General features: G+C 41.3%; 1 protein-coding gene across 1 annotated transcript in view; it reads left to right on the top strand.

Annotated features, from left to right (window-relative positions):
• PDK3 (pyruvate dehydrogenase kinase 3) overlaps nucleotides 1-23,364 on the top strand; it is a 69,283-nt gene that overhangs the window by 35,678 nt on the left and 10,241 nt on the right. The window contains exons 5-9 of the mRNA XM_058658425.1: nucleotides 926-1,015; nucleotides 10,141-10,218; nucleotides 20,611-20,687; nucleotides 22,637-22,738; nucleotides 23,223-23,333. Coding sequence (XP_058514408.1) covers nucleotides 926-1,015; nucleotides 10,141-10,218; nucleotides 20,611-20,687; nucleotides 22,637-22,738; nucleotides 23,223-23,333 — 458 coding nt within the window. The remainder of the gene's footprint in view (nucleotides 1-925; nucleotides 1,016-10,140; nucleotides 10,219-20,610; nucleotides 20,688-22,636; nucleotides 22,739-23,222; nucleotides 23,334-23,364) is intronic.

The raw sequence follows: 23,364 nt of genomic DNA, 5'->3' as shown, positions 1-23,364 counted from the left end.
TCTATACCTTTTAGAAACAAATGTGTGACAGTTTATAGGAAATTTATAAGGAAAAAATATGATTTTTTCAACTATACTGCTTTCATGACTATTATTTCTTTCTGATCTAAATATGTATGTATATTTATGGATGTATATTTTTAGACTGCTAAGCCTATACACCTCTATTTTTCTTCAATTTAATTAATATAACTTTATTGACTTAATGCCCATATATATAATTTTTCATTACTTAAAATCTCATGTATTTTATTTAAGTACTCTGCTTTTGTGGAGTCTGCATTATTCTCAATCTCGGCTTTAATTAATAATAAGAACATCCATAACTGTTTTGATTCTCTTTCTTTCCCCCTATGTGGCTTCTTTTGGCTTTTATTCAGAAGCAAAAATTTTCAGGTTTGATTGAATTGTGAGATTACCTGAATGCATTTTACAATACACTTGACCGAGCACTGTTTGTGTATTTGACATTGAAAAACAGTCTCCATGATGGAGGCATTTGAAGTGCTGCTAGTGAAGATGCTTTGCAGGCTCTTCCAAATGGTGTGGACTGCTTTCCAAAGTCTAGGTTAAAGTAACTGTCTGGAGTAGTGCTGAGAAGGTAGTTAAACTTGGCTAAGGATGAAAGTTAAGTTTCTTCATCCACGACCCATTGGATGTAAGAGAATGGGTTGACACCTGGCACTTTTCACTGCTGTAAAACTGCTGACTGACAGATCTTTAAAAAAAAAAAAAATCCCTGCCCCTCCATTGGTTGACAAGTTGCTCACCCATTACTCATTGTATTGCTCTGAAGTTGCTTTGGATGCTAAACTGATTCTTAAAAATAAGAGATCTTTTGAAACTGATAAAACCCTGTATTTCCGTGCTGGACCATCGCAGCCTGCTGATTTGATCCCGTGCCTGCCTTTTTGTGTTCATTTAGCACTTCTGTTTGGTGGTGACATTAATCCTGCTCATCCTAAACACATCGGAAGTATTGATCCCACCTGTAATGTGGCTGATGTGGTAAAAGGTAAGGAGACCAATGTGGATTATCCATTGTACTTGTAGTTCACATAAGATTGGGCTTATTTGAGGCAATTTGGCTCTGGGTTATATGCTGGGCTGTGGGCTGAGTCATCAGGCCACTGATGTCATCTGGCCCCAAGCCGAGAAGGAAACATTCTTTCTGGGTGGCTCACGAAAAGATGCATAATTCATAGTATTCGTAATGTGACTGTCTACTTCATTGATTAAGATTTTACTTGCAGTTCTGTCTCAAATGATAAATATTAATATAAGGTTCCAAGTTCTCGTTGCTGCCATTATCTGAACATTTCAGAGAATGCAAATCTTTGTTATAAAACAAGGCTGAGTTTAGATGTTTGTAAAATGTGAACAGCTTTCTGTTGTGCACCTCTGGCTTTAGAATCTGTGCAGCATGTGGGCTTCACGGGTTCCTGGAACTCTGAGCCCAACTCTGTGCCTGGAGCCTCAGGGTAGACCCGGGCCCTGCTGGCCTGAGCCCTGGCTAACCTGGTACCTTGAATCTGAAGAGCAGTTTCCTCTGCATCCATGAAGACAAGCTGTGTCCCCAGAAAGCCTGCCTGGCTGAGGGTGCTCCTTTAGGTCCCTGCACCTCTTGGTTGTCTTCTTTCAGCATTATGGTACCATGGGCAGCCTCAGCTCTTCCGTTTGGGCCGCCCATGACCTGGGTCTCCTAGCAGGCATGTCACGTTCCTCTCAGTACTCCCTGACCCCCCTGACCTCCCCAGTCTTTATTGAGGGCGGTTGTTGCTCATCAGGGGCCATAGCTAAGGAAAATCTGGGCAGTTGGTTTATCGCGAGCATCCCTGAACCCAGGGAGTATGTGGATCTTAGTTCAGCCTGTGATTGCTGAGCTGCCTCAGCCACTGTGCTGTTTAAAGGTACTCACAGGTTTTCAGTTGTGCAGTGACTGGGCCCAGCCTTGGCCCCTAAACATCCTGTAGTTGCTCTCTGCTGTGATGGCTCTATGCTTAACCCTGACCTCTGCACATCTGCACAGGACGAGGGAGAGAGCTTCCTTGTTATGAGAGCTTAGGCCTTAGCTCAGGGCCTATGATGCATCAGAAGATAGCATTCTTACAGTTGAGTACTCCTTCAAGAAAAAGACACAAATTCAGAAGGCAAATGTGTGTTGCAAAATATAGTGCATGTGCCTTTTCAACTGTCATTAGTTTGTGGTCAGGATGTGTGTCTTAAATTTATTTTCCAACTCACATAAAATGTAGTGCCCATGGGAATGATCAGTAAATATTCCTTCGTTTAAAAGTATTTTTTTCACTTTTTAAAAAAATTTATTCATTAATTACATTGTGTTATGTGACACAGTTTCATAGGTACTGGAATTCTCCCCATCCCTCCCCAAACCCTCCCCCCATGGTGGATTCCTCCACCTTGTTGCATTACCACAGTTCAAGTTCAGTTGAGATTCCCTCATTGCAAGCATATACCAAACATAGAGTCCAGCATTTTATTGTCCAGTCAAGTTCAATGGCTTCTTAGGAAGACCCTCTCTGGTTTGAAGGCAGAGCCTCTTGATAATTTACTTTTTAAAAAACAACTTTTTGAGATATAATTCTTATATCGTAAAGCTCACTCACGTAACGTAATTGGTGACTTTTGCTATGTTCACAGTTGTACAACTATCACTATAATCCAATTTTGAAATATTTTTTGACATTCCAAATAAAACCTTGAACTCTGGTAGTCACTCCCTGTGTCTTCTTCCCTGCTCTAGGTAGCCCCTAATCTACTTTCTGTCCATATAGATTCTCCTGCTCCGAATCTTTCATATAAACAAAATCGTGTAATATGTGGTTCTTGGTGACTGCTTTCACTTAACGTAACATTTTCAAGAGTCATTCATATTGAAACATCCATCATACTTAACATTTTATGACTCACAAATGCCAGTGGTATTGATGTATCACATTCATTGCTTCATTAGCTGATGGGAAGTTAACTGGGTTAACTGGGTGACCTCAGACATACTCTGTGACCTGTTTGAGTCCAAATTTCTTCACCTGTGAATTGGTACTGTTGGTAACTCACCTGTGTCGCAGGGCTATATGAGTTCTATTCACTGAGCAAGTGGCACAGTGCTAGCACGACATGGTTAAGGCTGTACAGAGGTTTACTAGCAGTGGTCCTTGGGTGTTGGACAAGTCATTTGGCTTCCTCACTAATGCCTGGTTTTTGTAGCCCGCGAGAACATTGGTTCTTACATTGGAACTTGTTGGCCATTTCGAGGTTGGTGTGCAGTTGTGAACGCTGGCAGTAATCTTGTCTCTAGGCTATGCCTGGTACTGGTTGCCTCCATCTCCAGCACTGATGGCCATTGTGGGCACCCTTGCTGGGTAAACCCAGCACTAGTAGCCTCTGCCCTGCTGGCTGTGTCACAATCATTGGATTCCTTTTGATGTTTGATCTGTGAGACTCAGGATTTGTATATCCAAATGGCTTTTCCAGCCACATGCATATAATCTTTCCTCTTCAATGAGGGGTTGACCTTAAATTAGAATGATCTCTTTTTTCTCCTTGAAGATTAAAGTAAATTTTGACAGTCAGATTTCTATTTCATCTCCTATGAACACTACTTTTAATTTTGTATGTATCAGAATACCTAAGGAGTAAGTCTAACTCAAGACAGCAAATAATGCAGAAAGGACCAAAGATTAAATAGCCTGGTCATTCTCCCAGATCCTCTGGCTGGAAAGCAATGGCATTTCCATCCCCAGACACCCCAGGAGCAGTGATCAGCAAGTCTCAAAAGGCCCGGTCCTTGCCAGCTCTTCTCCCGTGTTCCCAAGAGAGGAACAGCCTGGTGCCGCTGCCTGCATACTCTTAGTTTGTAAAGTAACTGGCGTTTTTGCCCTAAGTTTTTATCTTTTTTTATTACTATCTGAGGTTTCTCAAAGTCAGTGTTTTTTAAGATTTGTTTTTATTTGAAAGACAGATTTTACGGGGGGAGGGGCTTCCATTCAGTGGTTCACTCCCTAAATGGCTGCAGTGGCTAGAGTCTTGCTGATCTGAAGCCAGGAGCTAGGAGCTTCTTCCTCATCTCCCACATGGGTGCCAAGGCTTTGGGCCATCCTCTAACTGCTTTCCCAGGCCACAAGCAGAGTTAGATGGGAAGTGGAGCAGCCGGGACCTGAAGCAGCACGCATATGGGATGCCAGTGCTTCAGGCAGAGGCTTAATGTACTGTGCCAAGGCAACAGCACCTCAAAGTTAGTCTTTTCACTCAGCGTTTCTCTGTCTGATATTTCCCCTTGCTTTTATTTGAAAGAGATTGATGTAGAGATAAGGGTTCCAGATTAATTCCCGCCTACTGGGATGATCCTGCACGGTTGCATGGAATAAGCTCAGTCAGGTGGGCAGCCCAAATGAGCTTGTGCGTGTTTCACAGCCTTTCCAAAACTTTGAGAGCCAGCCCTAATCCCATGTTTAGATCCCTGTGGCTGGCCACTTGTGTGTAGAAGGGTAGGGACAATATTTTTCTTTCTGGCTAGACAGTTGCGTAAACGTGTGGAAGTTGGGGTGTCTCCTGCACAGCACTGATTGAGTGTGCGGAACTTTTAAACTCGCCTCCTTGCTGCTTGTTTAGCACATTAATGTCTACCTTCGCACATCTGCAAATTACAGCCTGCAGGGAGCGAATGCTAGAATTAGTGCTCTAAAGCAGCTCCTGTTATCCTGTGGGCGGTGCCTTGCGTTACGACCCCTCTCCCTCCTCTCTTTGTAAGAAACTGGAAAGTAAAATGGAGAATCCTGTGGTAAGATCATTTTGAAGGCACAGACTTAAAGGCTTGGCACAGAAGTTGACTCTCACAGTGATGCGAACTCGCCTGTGTTATTCCTCCATGCTTTTATTGCTTAGCATGGCAGCATACAAATGGTATCCTGAATGTATGGGCATTATTCTGGTTCAGAAGTAATATTTTGTGTTCTTACTTTTGGCTTATCAGGTTGCAAGGAATAGACATCCACTCAGGTTAGCTCAGGAAACAGATTTTTAAAAAAAAATTTTTTTTCTTTTAAGAGAGATACAAGATCTTCCATCTGCTGGTTTACTTCCCAAAATAGCTGCAGTGGCCAAAGCTGAGCTGATCCAAAACTGGGAGCCAGGAGCTTCTTTCAGGTCTTCCACGTGGGTGCAAGGTCCCAAAGTTTTGGGACATCCTCTGTTGCTTTCCAAGGCTGCAAACAGCTGGATGGGAAGTGCAGTAGCTAGGACACAAGCTGGCACCAGTTGGGTTGCCAGCCCCGTGGCGGAAGATTGGTGTGCTGTGCCACCACATTGGCCCCCTAGAAGCAGATTTACTAAAAGAACCCAATAAATCCCCTGGTAGTCCAAGGACAAGAAGCACTTTGCAGGGGAGCTGTAGAAACTGGAATTGGGATGATGCTGGAGTTGCGAAGTCATGGCCCACCTTTCTCGGGACTTACCCTGTTTATCCCCTTTTGTCTACAGCGGCTGAGTGTGATGGCTCGTTGAGGGCAGTGTCAGAGCATGCTGACTCTCCATGTGCTCTTTTGGCTCCTGCCTTGCTTGATGATTCAGTGTCTTCACCCTAAATTTCCCAGTATGAATTTAATTGGCTTAATTCATTTTGATTTTTTTTTTTTTACCCAAGGCCCATGGCTTGTAGGATTCTACTCAGCCTTGAAAGATGGGCTTCCCTTACCTGAAATGGTCAGCTCTGACTCCCCCAATCTGCTGTAGTTTGGAGGGTGCTAGAAGAGCTATTGCTTCAAAATCACCCTGTTGCATCTGGCTTGGAGTGGGTTTTGGGTGGGAGGGAGGTGACAGACATGCCATGTTAGACTTGCTTCATTATTTTCAAGAGCTTTTGCAAAGCAGCTTCCTTGCTCCAGAAGCTACTTTATAAGGTAGTGTGAGGGCCTATTGTAGTGCTTGTGAACTTCCACCATGGCAGCCAAAGAGCAGAAGGTGATGGTGCAGCTCAGCAGCCCCATCCTCAGAGCCTCAGAGATGAGTGCAGTCCAGTATGGACTTTTGGGGAAAGTGCTGTATCTTTGATCCGCATGAACATCTGAACCTCCTATATCAGGTGGTGCAGAAGTCACTCTTCTGAAACAAAGTCAAGAAAACGACTGAGTGAGGTCATGCTAACAGGAGATAATGTTCCTTGGCCCCAAAGTGCCTCCAACTAGAAGTGATCAGTGAAGGGAGGTGTTAAGAAGCAGTAGTTTGCTTGGGAGTGTCATTCTAACGCATTCATTCATATTATTCAGGTTGCTCATATGCTGTTACCAGATGACTAGAATTACTCTGGAATTGTTTTTATTAAAAGGTTAAAGCATGACTTTAGTGATGATTTCATGGTACTCACATTGTACTGTATTTTGGCAATGGCTTCTTCTATTTGAGCTCTGATGTTTTTCTGTATTCTGGGGGAATGTTGGACATTTCTAGGCAACTTCATTTGAACTGTTTGAGCACTCATTCAGGATTTCTCCTAGTTCAGTCTCTTGTGAGACAGTTGTAAACTAAACAAGTGGCTGGCTGTTTCTGGGCTAGAGGGGAATATTTGATAGCACACGTCTGTGTGTTATTTGGATGAGAAAAGTCTTCCAGTAGAAAATAACTTCAATTACATGTTAAGTTTTCCTGTGTGCTGTTCACTAAAAATGATTCATGACTGGGTTGTACCTGTTGCACAAGTTTTTGGAAGCATAGCCCTACTCTTTATGGCTTTGCTTGTTTTTGGTTTTCCATCTGTTTGTTAGCCACTTGGATATTCTAGCCAGGGAAACTAGGCCTGTGCCACATCCAGAATCTCATTAATTACTTTATAATAACACATTGTCACCTTTGAAAACAGATTCCTAAAACAATGGATATCATCTGGGTTCAGTGGCAATAATAATTTCCTAATATTGTCTTTTAAAGATTAAGGATAAACACCATTTGAATTTTAAAGTATAAAAGTTCTAATAGAAAGATTTTTGTAAGTAGAACTTGCACTTTGTTCTGGAGGTAAAAACTTTTATGAGCCAGTAGCTGAATTTTGGTTGTAATGATACTGATTTTTGTGAGCTTTATCCTTTTTAAAGAATTTGCTTATTTAGAGGCAGGGCAACAAAGAAGAATGGATGGGGAGAGAGGAATCTTCCCTCTGATGCTTTACTCCCCATTAGCGGGAGCTGCTCCAGGCTGAAGCCAGGAGCTTGGAACTCCAACCAGGTCTTTCACATGGGTGGCTGGTGCCAAAGCAGGTGGGTCATCTGCTGCTTTCCCAGGCACATTAGCAGGAAGCTCGATTGGAAGCTGGTCACCTGGGCTCTCAAGCCTGCCTTCATATGGTGTAGCAGCATCACAAGTGTCAATATAATGTGCTGTGCTACAACACCAGTACCAAGCATTTCATTTTATGGCTCCTGGTTTCAGATTGGTTCAGCTTCTGCCGTTACGGCCACTTGGGGAGTAAACTAGCAAACAGAAGATTTTTCTTCTCTCTGTAAATTTGCCTTTCTGATAAAAGTAAAATAAATCTTTAAAAAACAAAACAAAAACAAGAATAAAAACCTTAGTTATGAATCCTACACACATCCAGATTTGGGAGCCATTCTATGCCTCTAGTTTCCAATCTAACCCATAAGAACACTACTGTAATTTACTGCATGTTGAGAACTTTATCTGGGCCAGAGGCTTGCCTCATTCAACAAATTACTACTCATGTCCAAAGTATACTTTAATCTGCAGTGGAAATTTATAAAGATGCATATCAGAATACATCTTATCACAAGTGTTTCCACCATGTTTTTGGCTGACTGGTACATTGTGATGTCCTGAGTTTTTCAAGGATCATCATGAAATTCTTCATTATAGCTCTGATAAACAGTAATTTGTTGTGATGCTTAAAAAATTCATATTCACTCATGAATATGAATTTAGGAGCCATCCACATTTTTGAACTCATTGACTCTTACTTTCTGGTCACCACTGTTGTCTTCACTTGCGTTGCATTTGTCCTCAACAGTGCCATTGTAGTCATGCTGCTGCTAAGTGGGCTAGTACCTGGAATTAGTACATTAAGTGGCTTTAGGATTTGTTACGTGAATGGGAGACAAGTGCTTCAAAATCTTTATGATCTGCCTGCAGGAAATGTTTTGTGGCCATGTAGTGACTCCGTATGTAGGTAATATAGCATTGTTTATAGTGTTCAGTATTTGGAACTGTGCAAGTCCATGGCTGGCTTTGTGCTTTTGCGTCACTAGGTGGAGATGTAGCATTGTTTGGTGGCGTAGCCAAGTAAAAGGAATGCATCTTTTCCCAAAGGGACTTCCCAAATATTTGATGATATTTAGTATACCCAAGAAAAATTGTAAGCTAAGTGTAATCTTAACTTTTAACTTCCCCTTTTCAGGGTTGAAATTCAGTCTTGCTTTAATGTTTATTTTCGCAGTGAGGAACACTTAACATCTTTTTCTTCTCTTACTGCTGCTTCCTCTTTGTTATTCTTCATTGTTTCATTTCACCAGAGTTATCTTAATGTTCCCGTGTTTAGTTCTTTTTAGTATTTTAATTTAAAAAATATAACAAAATAATCAGAATTCCTACTGTGAGGAAATAATATGTAAAATTTTAATCTGGTAAGAGTATGACATAAATAAGCCAAAACTCATAGTCTAAACAATACCCTAATCCTGTCTTTGTATTACTTTAGTTTAATAATGTCAAATTGTAACACATTAAACTCTAGAACTCTTATTTCCCTTCCCTTCCTTTTTGTCCTGCTTTCTCTCACATGTTCAATCTTAACAAGTATCTGTTCTATGTGCAGTATTGCTATGGAGAATATAAAGAAAATTTTAATCTGTCTCCAAAGAGCTGATAGCTAATTTGCAGATGTGTCCACGAGTTGTTTTAATGTGATCTGAGTCTTCATTCTTTAGAAAGTATAAAGGCTATAATATCTTACACTGTTGAAAACATTATATTAGCTGAATGAAACTACCCATAGGAGACATATTGTATGATTCCATTTACATGAAATGTGCCGAATAGCACACGTGTAGAAGCCAGGTGGATCTGTGGTTGCTGAGGCAGAGCAGAGGGGGATTGACTGCTAGGGGATTTGAGCTTCTTTTCGAAATGATGGAAATGTAAACTTGAGGGTTGTGGTGGATGCACAACTTGGCAAATATACTGAAAACACTGAATTGCGTATACGCTCTAAGTGGATGTATTGTATGGTATGAGAGTTACATCTTAATAAAGTTTTTAAAGAAAAATAATCAAAAAGCTTAAAATCTGTCAAGCCAAGTACTGTTTATGGGCCATCACCTACACAGAGTTCTCTGCAAGTTACCATGCAAGTGGAAAGTGCAAATCCTGAACCTAGGATCTATCTTAATGTATTCTGCTTTGGGACTTTGTTGCTCTTCCTTGGAACCTCCTGAATTCCCTCCTCTAGCTCTTTTGGTAATGTACCTTGGAATCGCCAGATTTTCTAAAAAAAAAAAATGAAATGAAATGAGTTCTACTCCATGTTATCTTTTTCCTTTCAAAAGATGATTATTACTCCTCCATTGTTGATAAGTATCTGCCCTGATCTGTTACCTTCGACTAACATAAAGGACATTTTAAACAAATAGTGGGATTACTAATAACTAAAGTTGCCTGACTCACAGAAACCACTCATTCAGTAAGTCCTTTATAAATGACACTGTCAAGCCATAAGAGTACTAGCATTGTTTTAAAACTTAGAACAAGCACTCCTTTGCTGCGTGTTTATCAGGTTGCATGGCATTCGGAAGCATAGTCTTGAACTCATAGACTTCCATGCAAAATAGCTTGTAGAAATATTTAAAGGTGGCATAGGGCTAGCTATATTTTTGTCATTAGTCTAATATTTTGTCATGTTTGTGAACATTAAAACTTTAAGAAAATAGAAATTTTGCTTTAGTCATAATGGTGCTATTAAAGCCAGAAGGCTGATTTTTGAAAGTTCTTAGTTTGTTAATTCTGAATCTAACAATTTACAGTTTAATACATTTCTGTGTGTATGTGTATGTGTGTATACATACATATGCACTTGTGCCGAGGTTGTTAGTGCAGCAGCTTAACCTTCTCCTTTCTTTGCAGATGCATATGAGACAGCCAAGATGCTGTGTGAACAGTATTACCTGGTAGCTCCAGAACTGGAAGTTGAAGAATTCAATGGTAAAAGAAAATATTTTAACTTTAAACAAAGAAGCTAACAAAATCCCTAATTATACCTGAGCTTCATTTTAGTGTTATTCTAGATCTGTGCTGTCTATTCATTTTTTTAAAAAATTTATTTTTATTACAAAGTCAGATATACACAGAAGAGGAGAGACAGAGAGGAAGATCTTCCATCCGATGATTCACTCCCCAAGTGACCGCAATGGCTGGTGCTGCGCCGATCTGAAACCGGGAACCAGGAACCTCTTCCAGGTCTCCCACACGGGTGCAGGGTCCCAAAGCTTTGGGCCATCCTCGACTGCTTTCCCAGGCCACAAGCAGGGAGCTGGATGGAAAGTGGAGTTGCTGGGATTAGAACCAGTGTCCATATGGGATCCCGGGGTGTTCAAGGCGAGGACTTTAGCTGCTAGGCCACGCCACCGGGCCCTCTATTCATTTTTATATGTTGAGAAAATTTGTCTACACCTTATATTGTTGTTAGATTTTATATGGAAGCATCAATGTATTGGACGTCACTGTTCTCAGAACAGAAGTAATCAAGGTCGAAAATACACAGAGGAGGTTGGGTGTTGAGGTACAGGGGCGTTGACTTCTGCTTAGGATGTATGCATCCATATTAGAGTACCAGCATGAGTCTTAGCAACTGTAGTTCTGATCTCGTTCTTTGTTAATGTGCTTGGGAAGGAAGCAGATACCAGCCCAAGTACTTGTGCCCCTGTTGCCCACAAGTGAGACCTGGGTGGAGTTCTTGGCTCCTGGCTGCAGCCTGCCCAGCTGTGGCTATTGTGGGCATTTGGTGAATGAATCAATGGATGCCAGATCACCCAGTCTGTTTCTCTCTCCCTCCCTCGACCAACTCCCCATTACTCTACTTTTAAAATAAATAAATAAATGCTTAAAATTTAAGATAATACATAAAGATATAAATAGGAAGTTCTCAAAATAATAAATGCAAGCAGTCAATAAATAAATAGAAAAGTATTTTAAGTTTACTAATGAAAAGAATACAAACAAAACCAAGGAGACATGCCATTATTGTTATTCAAAATAGCAGTGATTCAAACATTTTAATACTTGTTCTTAGAAAAATACTCTCACCAACACATACATTTCTTTTGTATGTTTAAATTGATAATAGCCTTTCTCTACTTGATCCTAGCCAAAAGGCCGAGAAGTGGTGATAGAGCCTTTTTCAGAAATGCTAACAATGTTCCTTCTCTTTGGCCTAATAAATTAAGTTAATCACAGTCATACTCTGCTTCCATGACTCAGACTTTAGAAAATGTATTATAAGGAAATTGACAGGTGCACAGATTTATATACAGGACAGATATCAATCAATTTTCTTTCAGAGGAAATTTAGTTAAAAAAACAAAGTTTTTCACAATAGAGGACTTTTAAAATGGATTGTGGTATACCCATAAGATAGAATACTATCCAGGGCCTGGCGGCGTGGCCTAGCGGCTAAAGTCCTCGCCTTGAACGCCCCGGGATCCCATATGGGCGCCGATTCTAATCCCGGCAGCTCCACTTCCCAGCCAGCTCCCTGCTTGTGGCCTGGGAAAGCAGTCGAGGACGGCCCAATGCATTGGAATCCTGCACCCGTGTGGGAGACCCGGAAGAGGTTCCTGGTTCCCGGCTTTGGATCAACGCGCACCGGCCCGTTGCGGCTCACTTGGGGAGTGAATCATCGGATGGAAGATCTTCCTCTCTGTCTCTCCTCCTCTCTGTATATCTGACTTTGTAATAAAATAAATAAATCTTTAAAAAAAAAAAGATAGAATACTATCCAGCCATTCAGAATAATGTTTTAAAAGAATCGTGTATGAAAAACATTGAATTTTTGAGGTTTAATTGGCAAGGAACAGACAAAAAAACGACACCTTTCATCTGCTAGTTCACTCTTTAAATGGATCTGCTAGTTCACTCTTTAAATGGCCACAGTGATCGGGACTGCGCCAGGTCAAAGCTGAGAGCCTGCAACTCTGTCCAGGTCTCCCATGTCTGTGCAAAGTCCGAGCACTTGGGCCACTTCTGCTGCTTGCCCAGCAGCATCATCAGGGAACTGGATTGAAAGCTTAGCAGTGAGAACTTGAACCAACACCCCAATGAATGTTTTTAAAGCACAAATTATGAAATTTGTAATGATACAGATATATTGGAAAAATTATAGTTGATGTTTACATTTATTTACCTATTTTTTTCTTTCATTGAATTATTATTATTATTATTTTATGATACAGTTCCATAGGCTTACCTTTTACTTTTATCTTTTGTTTGTAAAATATAAAGGAAATATGCAGGTTGTAAAAACATAGAGAAATGTGAGTAATAAGTGAAAGCCCCTGCTATGCCCAGTCCCATACAGAGCTTTAGTTTGTTTTGCTTTGTTTTGTTTCTTGTAAATGGGATTAAAACCATTTATATTTTGCAATTTGGGTTTTTTACTGCACCCTGAAGATCTTTACGTGTAAGCAACATTGATAATGTTGCTGAGGGGTTATCCATAGTGTGAGTAATCATAATTTACCCATTTCCCTATGGGATTGCAGATAAGGTTTCTGATTTTCCCATGTTCCTTATGATGTATGTGTATGTGTGTGTGTGTGTGTGTGTGTGTGTGTGTACGTGTACGGGGCAGAGAAGTGTGAATGTGTGGAAATATTTCTGTAGGTTACATTTCTAAATGTGAAATGATTGAGTCTTTACTTTTTGGTTGGAAAGTGGGGAGTAGTTTTTTGAAAGAGACAGAGGTGCAGACCCAGAGAAATCTTCCATAGGCTGGTTCACTTTCCATGTGCCTGCGACAGCTGGCACTAGACAACGCTGAAGGCAGGAGCATGAACTCAATCTGGTTTCCCACATATGTGCCAGGGATTCAGCTGGTTGGGCTGCCATTGTTGCTTGCCAGGGTGCGCGTTAGCAAGAAGCTAGATCATAAATGCAGATAGTATTCTAAAGCAGACACTATATGCAGGCATCCCAAACTTTGTCTTAACTGTTGTGCCAAATGGCCACCCCCACGACTAAGTCTTAAGTTGTGGGCATTTTATATATTCAAGATAAAACCCAAATTTCCTCGTAAAAATTACCAAAAATGTGTTCCTCTTGCAATGAAATGGAAATGTGAAAAGACTAAATGTTGCTGTTGAAGGACAATTACCCACACATTCTATTAGCACGTGTGGGCTCCAAGTTCTTTTCAAAGTTTCATTGCTTCTCTGAGAAGAGTCGGTCTTCCATTTTGTATAAATATACAACCAGAACCCAGTGGACTTGGTTTGAGTATTCCTCTGTAGAATCATCTTAATCTTGTGATTTGTTCTACTAGTTACACAGGGCCTGACCTAATCTTCCAGATGTATATTTGCCCAACAAACCTGTTCTTGCTGTCCCAGGACTGGCTGTGTCAGCACATTGTTTTTCAGTGAGGCAGTCAGGCTAAACAGCTCGTCCACCATGACAGAAGTTTTGCAGCTGTTTTTGGAACTGTCTCAGTGCTACAAGCTCCTTTTATATCACATTAAAGAAACCCAGTGATTGATTTATTTGAAAGGCAAAGCTAAACAGAGATAGGAAGACAGAGAAGGAGAGATCTTATATGTGCTGCTTCACTCCCCAAATGGCTGCAGTAGCCAGGGCTGGACCTGGCTGAAGCCAGGAACTTCCTCTGGGTCTCCCATGTGAGTGGGTAGAGCCTGAATACTTGGACCATCTTCTACTGCTTTCCCCAGACCAGTAGCAGAAAGCTGGATCGAAGGGAAGCAACTGGGGCTTGAATGAGTGCCCATGTGGGATGCTGGCATTGCAGGTACTTCCTTAACCAACCCATGATGCCAGCCCTTATGTCATATTTTTAAAACGTTTTAAAAAGATTTATTTTTATCAGAAAGCAGATTTCCAGAGAGAAGGAGACAAAGAACTTCTGTGTGCTGGTTAACTCCCCCAAGTGGCCGCATTGGCCAGAGCTGAGTCGATCTGAAGCTAGGAGCCAGGAGCTTCTTCTGGGTCTCCCACACGGGTGCAGAATCCCAAGGCTTTGGGCTGTCCTTGACTGCTTTCTCAGGCTACAAGCAGGGAGTTGATGGGAAGTGGACCAGCTGGCACATGAACTGGCACCCATGCGTGCTGGGCACCTTATGTCTTATGTTGAAGTGGTCTTTTCCATCGGCAGGATAAGTTTGCTGAAGGTTATAGGTAGCCACTGGATTTCTATTGCTTTGGGTAATGTATTGATGAGTTCTGTTTGTGATTCCTTGAACATCAAAACCCTTTGTTACCATGATGCATGGAGTGCTTTTGTTCTTACTAATTTCTTGTCAGAACTGGAAGCTGATTTTGAACACTTAGGGTTTTTTTGTTTTGTTTTGTTTTTACTGTAGCCTGAGATAGAGTGCAAGCGTTTCACACTGACAGTTTGCTCCAGGTTAATGTAGGGAACAGTCAGATCCAGATACACGTGGATTCAGAGCTCAGCTGATGGAGGCTGGAAGCCCCTGGCGTATTGTTTGCTGCTCTGCCTGAGCGAGCCCACTGTTAAACCCCCAAAAGCAATTTGTGGCTACCTAGAGACCTGAAGGTTCTGTTCCTTCCACATATTATTTTGTTTTTGAATTCTGGAATTCTTTTTTTCCTTTCCTTTGCCCTTGAGAGAATAGTGACTGAGATTGTCTGGAAAGTAAAGCAGGAATGCCATCAGGATTGTCCACCGTTACTAGAATTCTGACTGTAGGGGGCAGGCTGGCTTAAATTTCCTGCATTGTCCTAGCCTTAGCATGTTTGACCATGACTAGTCAGGTGCATTTGACAAGCCATGTGTTGCAACCTGTGGTCAGTTTCTTCAAAGGCAGCAACAATCCCTGGCTGTTTCTATTCAGTTGTCAAAATAGTAAGTGAGTAAACATTTTCCTTATGCTTTTTGTTTGTGTGGTAGGCTCAGGGTTTGACAGGAAATGTGAGCTTTGTAACTCACCAGGTAGTGGAAATCCGATTCTGACACTTCTGTGGCGTAGGCTTTGACAGGATCACGTTGCTTCTGCAACACCCAGCTTTCCTCACCTGTAAGCTCACCTTGCTGGGCTGTGGAAGGAGAATGTTCCCAGTGCCTCAAATATGCATGAGACACATACTGAATATTTAGGAAACTGTGGCTGCTGGAAGTCAATGTTGTCACTTGCATTTTTTTCACCATTTCTGCATCAGTTTTTCCTTTCAAGAAGTCAGCTCACAGCTTTGGTGGGAAACAAAAATTTCTGTTTGTGCAGTGTTTATTTTGTTATTAAGGGATTCATAGGAAAAGTTTGTCTAACCTGGGAATCTGAACTACTGGTTTCCCCATATTTGAAACTTTCTTTTTTTTTTTTTTTTTTTTTTTTTTTTTTTAATTATTTATTATTTAACTTCAGTAATTACATTGTATTATGTGACACAGTTACATAGATACTTGGGTTCTCCCCACCCCTCCCCAAACCCTCCCACCATGGTGGATTCCTCCACCTTATTGCATAACCACAGCTCAAGTTCAGTTGAGATTTCCCCATTGCAAGCGTATACCAAACATAGAGTCCAGCATCTTATTGTCCCGTCAAGTTCAACGGTTTCTTAGGTATACCCTCTCTGGTCTGATGACAGAGCCAGCAGAGTATCATCCCAGTCAATTGAAAGCTCCAACATACCATCAGCAAAACTTTCATGCATGCTTTGTCCAGTTTTCTATATAGTAGAATAGCTATTACTGGTAGCTCTGTTAACACTACGGAAGTGAATGTTTAGTAATGCTAGTAACTAAAACTTACTGAATACTTACTTTGTGGAAGGCTCTGTGTGTCCCAGTTCATCACCGTTATTTCACTTAATAGTTGTGTTCAAGCAGTGAGCTACGTAGTGTATCCATTGCAGAAATGGGCACTGAGACCCAGCCCTTATTAAAGTAGCTATTTAATGTGAGGATTTGAGCCCAGGGTGGTTTTGAACCATGCCAGCTGTCTCTCATAACCTTCCCCATTGACTTTTGGGACAAAAGATCCACCTTAGACTGCACTGCTGAGTTTTCTTTTAAACATATTTTTTCTCCTTAGCCTTTGGGGTGGGTTTTTTTTCATTCTTACAAAAGAATTATCTGAGAGTAAAATTCCTTAAGTCTGTCTACAGTACTATTGATATTTATGTTGTTTCAACTCATGATAGTTGGTACAATGACTGTGTAAAACATTTTTATTTTTTGAATCTTGAACACGAAAAAACCTGGGTCATTTTTTCTGTTGACTTTTAAAAATGCACCCTCGGGTGGAAAATTCGTATTTCATTTGTGTCTTATTTTAAAAAGTCAAAAGACATCTATTAAGCATCCACTACTTTCCAAGTGTGATTCCCAGGAGTGGGGAAGAGGGAAGTGTCACGGGCAAAAACATTTGACAGGATTTAAAGGGAAGGAAAGAAATCTAAACCGTAAATGTTTTTAAAGAAAAGTGCAAGTAATTGAACGAGCCCTTAGAAGGCTCCTAGGGACTGTTGTTTGAACAAAAACCAAACAACAATATCACCACTGTAAAAGGCATTTTCATTTTCTTAAGATTTAGAGTGAAAAGGTTGAATTCAGAAGACTAAGCAACACAGCTTGGTCCTCAGGGCCCATTTAAATGGCAGTAAAGGAATCCAAAGGAAACAATCAAGGAAGTCAGGGCCACTCCTCAGCGGTCTAACATCTTAGTTCATTCAGGCTGCCATGACAAAAATACCAGAGTGTGAATGGCTTCAATGACAAACACATGCTGCGTCTACTTCTGGACGCTGAGGAATCAAGATCATGAAGCATGCAGATTAGGTGTCAGGTGAGAACCTGCTTTAATGCTGCAGAGCTTCTCCTCAGCATCCTCACAGGGTACCTTTTGGGTCTCCTTGTTCCACTCTTATGACCCGGTCACCTCACAAAAGCCCTACCCTCTAGTAACCCTAGTAACCGCAACTTTGGTGTTTGTTTCTAGTGCATAAATTTGGGAGACGAGACATGGTCTACAGGCCACAACAGCCACTGATCCAAGACCCTAAAAGACAGTAACTGGGTTGAAGTGTGCTGAATAATGAAACAAAGCAAGGGGAGTGGGGTGGGGAGGGTAGCTAGTTGGCTGAAATTGTCCTGTAGCTTCCTAGGAACAGAGTTGAGTCCTGCAATGAAAGGGGAGTGGGAGCTGATGGGGAGGTTGGGACTGAAAACCAGCTACCCTGTGTGAAGAATTTTACAAGCAAGGTATGTATCTCACTTTGGTCAAAAACTTGGCAGCATAAATAGAACCAAACTGCATTAAACTTACTAGCTATGTTGTTACTGCCAGAAGACCCTTTCTAAGTTCTGAGATCAAAGGCTTTTGAATCCAGAATTGTGTATCTCATCAACACTTCAGTTGAGTCAGAGATGTAAGCAGTGAGAAATGTCTTCCATGCTCATCTCAGATTCCTTACTGACTTGATGGGAGGAAAAACCAGTTTAGGGTGATGGCTGTGTAGTGTTTTGGCAAGTAGCCAATTGAAACTTGAAAAATATTGGAAAAAATATAATAGAATATAAAGCCAGAAGATCTGAGAGATGGAAAAGGAAGCATATTTCTTTTTTTTTTTAAGATTTATTTATTTTTAATGCAAAGTCAGATATTCAGAGAGAGGAGGAGAGACAGAGAGGAAGATCTTCATCTGATGATTCACTCCCCAAGAGAGCCGTAACGGCTGGTGCGCGTCGATCCAAAGCCGGGAACCAGGAACCTCTTCCAGGTCTCCCATGCAGGTGCAGTGTCCCAATGCCTTGGGCCGTCCTCAACTGCTTCCCCAGGCCACAAGCAGGGAGCTGGATGGGAAGTGGAGCTGCCGGGATTAGAACCGGTGCCCATATGGGATCCCGGGGCGTTCAAGGCGAGGACTTTAGCCGCTAGGCCACGCCGCCGGGCCCGAGGAAGGATATTTCTTATCCAGGCACCCAAAAGGAGATGTAGAACTCTGGGAAAAAATATAAAACTGTGTAAGAAGGATGTGGACTAAATGTGACGCAGCATAATCCTGAGCAGTTGCTGTGGTTTAGATGTGACGGGCCTAGCAGTTGGTCACATGTGGTGATGTTAACAGGTGTTGAAACCTTTAAGAGATGCAGTATAATGGAAGGTGGTTATGCCATTGGGGAGGGGAGCAGCCTCAGAAGCGATTAATGTGGTTTTGATGGGGCTCTGGTTAGTTCTTGTGACAGTGGGTGGTTGTGAAGCAAGGCTACCTTGTGCTCTTGTCCCTTTTAACGTGCTGCCATTGTCCTTTATGCTGCTCCAGTTTGTTGTACCCACAGGGGCCCTCACCCAAGTTCAAACAGATGGGGCCACCTGATCTCAGACTTCTAGCTTCCAAAACTATGAGCTAAAGAAACTTTTTTATTTTATAAAGCACCCAACCTCAGGAATTTTGCTGTAGCAGTAGAAGGCAGACTAGCACTTGGAGTATAAGGATACTTTAAAATAATTTTATTTGGGTACAGTTTTTTTAAATCCATGCACCTGATTTTCAGAAAGCTCATGGAAGATCTGTATGAATACATTGTTCATAGATTTCAACATTTTTGCACCAAAGCAGACTTATCTTTTAGTTCAATTTCCTGTTAATATTTTAAAGTATACAGATACAAAGGGAATCACCTTCCCCTTAAGACAGATTATTCTCCAGATAACACAGGGGTCATGTCATCAGATTCATAAGGTGTACTGCTAGGGCTGCTCAGAAGTGGTTCATAGTTACGTAGCTATAATGTCACCAGTACTACTGAGATTGGAAAGACAAGTTTACAGAGAGAAGGAGAGACAAAGATCTTCGTCGCTGTTTTACTCCCCAAGTGGCCACAACAGCTGGAGCTGAGCCAAGTCTAAGCCAGGAGCAAGATTAGCTTCGTCCAGGTCTCTCAGGCAGGTACAAGGTCCCAAGGCTTTGGGCCAACCACCACAACTTTCCCAGCCACAAGCAGGGAGCTGGATGGAAAGTGGAGCAGCCGGGACAAAAATGTGTAGGCTTTCATTGATGCGCAGTGGATAAATTTATCAGTTGCATCAGTAATATCCCATGTTGGTATTGATTTGTGTTCTGGCTGTTCCACTTCAGCTCCAGCTCTGTGCTAATTACCTGCAGGAAAGCAGTCAAGGATAACACATGTTTGTGGGCTCCTGCCACCCCATGTGTGTTAATCAGATGAAGCTCCTGGCTTCAGCCTGGCTCAGTCGTGGCCATTGTGGCCATCTGGGGAGTGAACCAGAGGATGGAAGATTTATTTTGCTATTTTATCTCCCTTTGTCTCTTAACTTGCATTTGAAATAAATATTTCTAAAATAAAAAAAAAAAACATTTAAGGCATTTGTAGATACTACTGGTAAAATTTTTAAAAAGTAACTGATGGGCAAAGGATTCCCCAGTTAGAATCAAAAACTCCTGCTTCAACTGTCCAGTTTTTATGCCTCTTCTGTTTAGCCTGGGCAAATCAGATAGCCACTCCACAACCTGTTTCCTCTCATTGTGAAACATGCCACTCAGTCTCTGTACCAGGTAGTATTGTCATGAGGATTCCATTGGATAATGTGTGGGAAGGCCCTTTGAATGTGCTAAGAAACAATGTTTGCCTCTGACTTACGGAATTGCTTTACTTTATTAGGGAACTCATTAGATTGAAGTAGTGATGTGGGTGAATGTGTCTGCAACTGCTTGAGGCAGCTCATGTAGTTTCAGCCTCTTAAGTGATCTGGGGTCATGAGAAAGAGGAAGGACTAAATTTTTGAGCACCTGCTTGCTGTTCTTAGTGCCAGATCTAGGATCTGATGTTTCTCATACTTTGCTCAGAAGATCCCTGAGCCAAGGAGAAAGGACTGTGGTCTCCAGGAACCTCATTGCCAGCTGCCAGTAGCAGAAGCTAGAAGAATCTCACATATTCCTTAACAGTAGGCCTTGCCTTAATTGAACAAAACGCAGCACTGCTGTAGTCTAATTCTCTAGGCCTATTTACTCAGGTAGCTTCATATTCCCCCAGGTAACCACTTGGATCAGTGGCAGCAGTGTCCCCACTTTGAACAATGCTCAGTGACATCTGGATGTCCTCACGTACTGCTTGGAATGTTATGGTATGGGTTGTGCTGTGCTCACCTAAGATTCAGGGAGACAGAGGGAGCTCGGAGCTGGCAAGAGTAGGAAGTCATTTTCACCCCAGGGTGGTTTGAGTGCAAGCATATGCTTTTGCTCAGCACTGCCTTTAGAAGCGGGAAACTAAATCAGCCTGTTCCAAAGGTCTATGTTATGAACCTGAAAAGTAGAATGCAAACATAATTCTTGACTTTTCTAATTTTGTTCCTTATTCATTGGTGGTTTTGTCTCTGTTTTCAGCCAAAGCACCAGACAAACCTATTCAGGTAGTCTATGTGCCCTCACATCTGTTTCACATGCTATTTGAGTTGTTCAAGGTAAGTGGAATTCAAAAACATGGGAAGAACTCTTCATTTTAAATTACTTTGATTCAGAGCATAATGGATTCATTAGATTAGCATAAGAAAAAGGTTTTGCATTACCATTTTAAAAATTCTATTTCTGATATCCTGTGGGTTTTATAATTTGTACACTGTGAGATGAAAAATTGCTGTGTGCAGTATACTTTTTGTGAATATTAGTACATATTGATTTTCAAACTTAATTGTGGCTTTCGGTAAAATTCGTACTGTTTTTTCTTCAGTTATGAGGTTAGAAATGCTTGTTAGTTTTCAAACGTGACAAAAGCTGTATGGGTTATAGCCAGATCAAAATAAAAACACAGATTGATGTTTCTGACCATTGACTGTGTTGGTGCATTAGCAATTGCTCCAATCCTGGGAGATCCTATAATCTATCTCCATGTGTGAATCGATTCAGAAAATCTGACAGAGGCAAAGGGTAAAAATGTGAATTGGCTGGACCACAAAGGACAAAAGGGCAAAAAGAACTCTGTAGAATGCTTAAAGCTGTAGTTAATGGCATTTACTGTAGAGTATTGTAGGCACAAGGATTTGAGTTAAATTTTTCATTTCTTCCCATGTGCAAAGCACTAAATTGAACACCTGAAAAATCAGTTATGCTGATTTACTTCTAAAAATCAGAATGTTGCTTATGTAACACTTCAAGGTTGAGATGGGCATTCAATTGTGAACTTTCTCTTGAACTGTCGTGGATTTTACAGAATTTCTTTTAGAAAATGTTTATTTATTTTTATTTGAAAGGCAGATCTACATAGAGAAGGAGAAACAGAGATAAAGATCTCCTATCTGCTGGTTCACTGCCCAAGTGGCTGCAATGGCCAGAGCTGAGCTGGTCCAAAGCCAGGAGCCAGGAGCTTCTTCTGGGTCTCCCATGTGGGTGCAGGGTCTCAAGGCTTTTGGGTCATCCTCTACTGCTTTCCCAGGCCACAAGCAGGGAGCTGGATGCGAAGTGGAACAGCTAGGACATGAACCAGAACGCATATGGGATCCCGTCCCATGCAAGGCGAGAGTTTAGCACTAGGATATTGCAGTGAGTTAGAATTTCTTTTAAACTGATATTTTTTCTACTTATTTTTTGGCCACAAGATTGGGTGTTTTTTTTGTTTTTTTTGTTTTGTTTTGTTTTTACAGGAAACATGAATTCTTTCTGGTTTTATGCCTGCCTTAGAGGAAAGGTACTCTGTAAATGCAGACTGCCAGCAGGATTTAAAGTGTACAAATCAGCTTGCGCAGTCTCATTACTTGTGATAAATAAACCTCTGGATTGAGTTGAATGATTCAAATACCCTAAAGTAAGGGGAAAACTATAAAAGAAGGAAAGAAATAAAAATATGTTGGATGGAGCTAAAGCTAGATGAAAAATGAAATACCAGGAAGTTTTTTCTTGATCTGAATACATGTTTAGTAGTTACGACTTTTTTCATTTTATTCGAAAGGCGGAGTGCCAGAGAGAGAAGAGAGAAGTAGGGAGCTAGAGAACGAACATGTGGGTGGAGAAGGGGTTTCTGTCCACTGGATCACTCCCCAAATTCTCATAACAGTCAAGGCTGGGCCAAGCTTAAAGCAGGGAACCTGGAACTCATTCCAGGTCTTCCTGCAAGGTGGCAGGGACCCACGGAGTGCACATTAGCGGGAAACTGGATTGCAGGTAGATCCAGTACTTAAACTAGGCATTCCAATATGGGATTTGGATGTCCCAAGTATCATCTAAACCACTGGACTACACACCCACCCTGGCCAAACCTGTAAGAGGGAAAGAAATGCTGCATAAATCCAGCTAATATTTGCCTCACAAAAGAATTATTGGGTATAAGTAGTTAAGTAGTGTTGTGCTTGTTTCTTTTTAAAAACTGTACTTTCTAAGTCAATGAGTTGTTTGGTTAAAAAAAATCTTCTTATTTTAGAACTCAATGAGGGCAACAGTGGAACTCTATGAAGATAGAAAAGAGGGCTACCCGGCTGTCAAAACCCTTGTTACTTTGGGTAAAGAAGATTTGTCCATTAAGGTAACTGCTTTATTTGCATGCATTCTGTCATTCTCAGCTGATTTAATAGTTTCTAGACATTGAGAAATCTGAGGGATGTGAGTAAAACTGACATATTTTGTCTTATGGATGAGTACAGTCAGGTGCTGCCTAACGATGTTTTGGTTCACAACATGCCGCACCTGTGACAGTCATGCTATACAATTCTGTACCTTTTGAGGCTGGCAGGCATCCTAGTTTCTGTGAGTGTACACTGGGGTGTTCACACTACAAATCCCTAACAAAGCAGTTTTCAGAACTTCCCTTGTCATTAAGTGATGCATGGTGGTACTGAGCTACATCCTTAGCTTAGGTCAAACTCACTTAGACTTCATTAGAATGCCATTGTTTAGGGTGCAGAATGAGACTTCAACTCTAAGCCTGTAAGATCCTATTTCATGATCTGACTACTAGGTATAGGTTGATTTCTTTTTAAAGTATTTGTTACATTTTTTGTGCACTGCAGATAAGTGACCTAGGCGGCGGAGTCCCACTTCGAAAAATAGATCGTCTTTTTAACTACATGTATTCAACAGCTCCTAGACCCAGCCTGGAACCCACAAGAGCCGCCCCTTTGGTAAGCCTCCTGCTCCACTGCTGAAGGGAAG

The sequence above is a fragment of the Ochotona princeps genome, chromosome X (genome assembly GCF_030435755.1).
Source record: "Ochotona princeps isolate mOchPri1 chromosome X, mOchPri1.hap1, whole genome shotgun sequence".
In the NCBI taxonomy this organism is placed as follows: domain Eukaryota; kingdom Metazoa; phylum Chordata; class Mammalia; order Lagomorpha; family Ochotonidae; genus Ochotona; species Ochotona princeps.
Note: the sequence above shows the minus strand (reverse complement) of the source record. Positions and strands in the feature narration are given on the sequence as shown.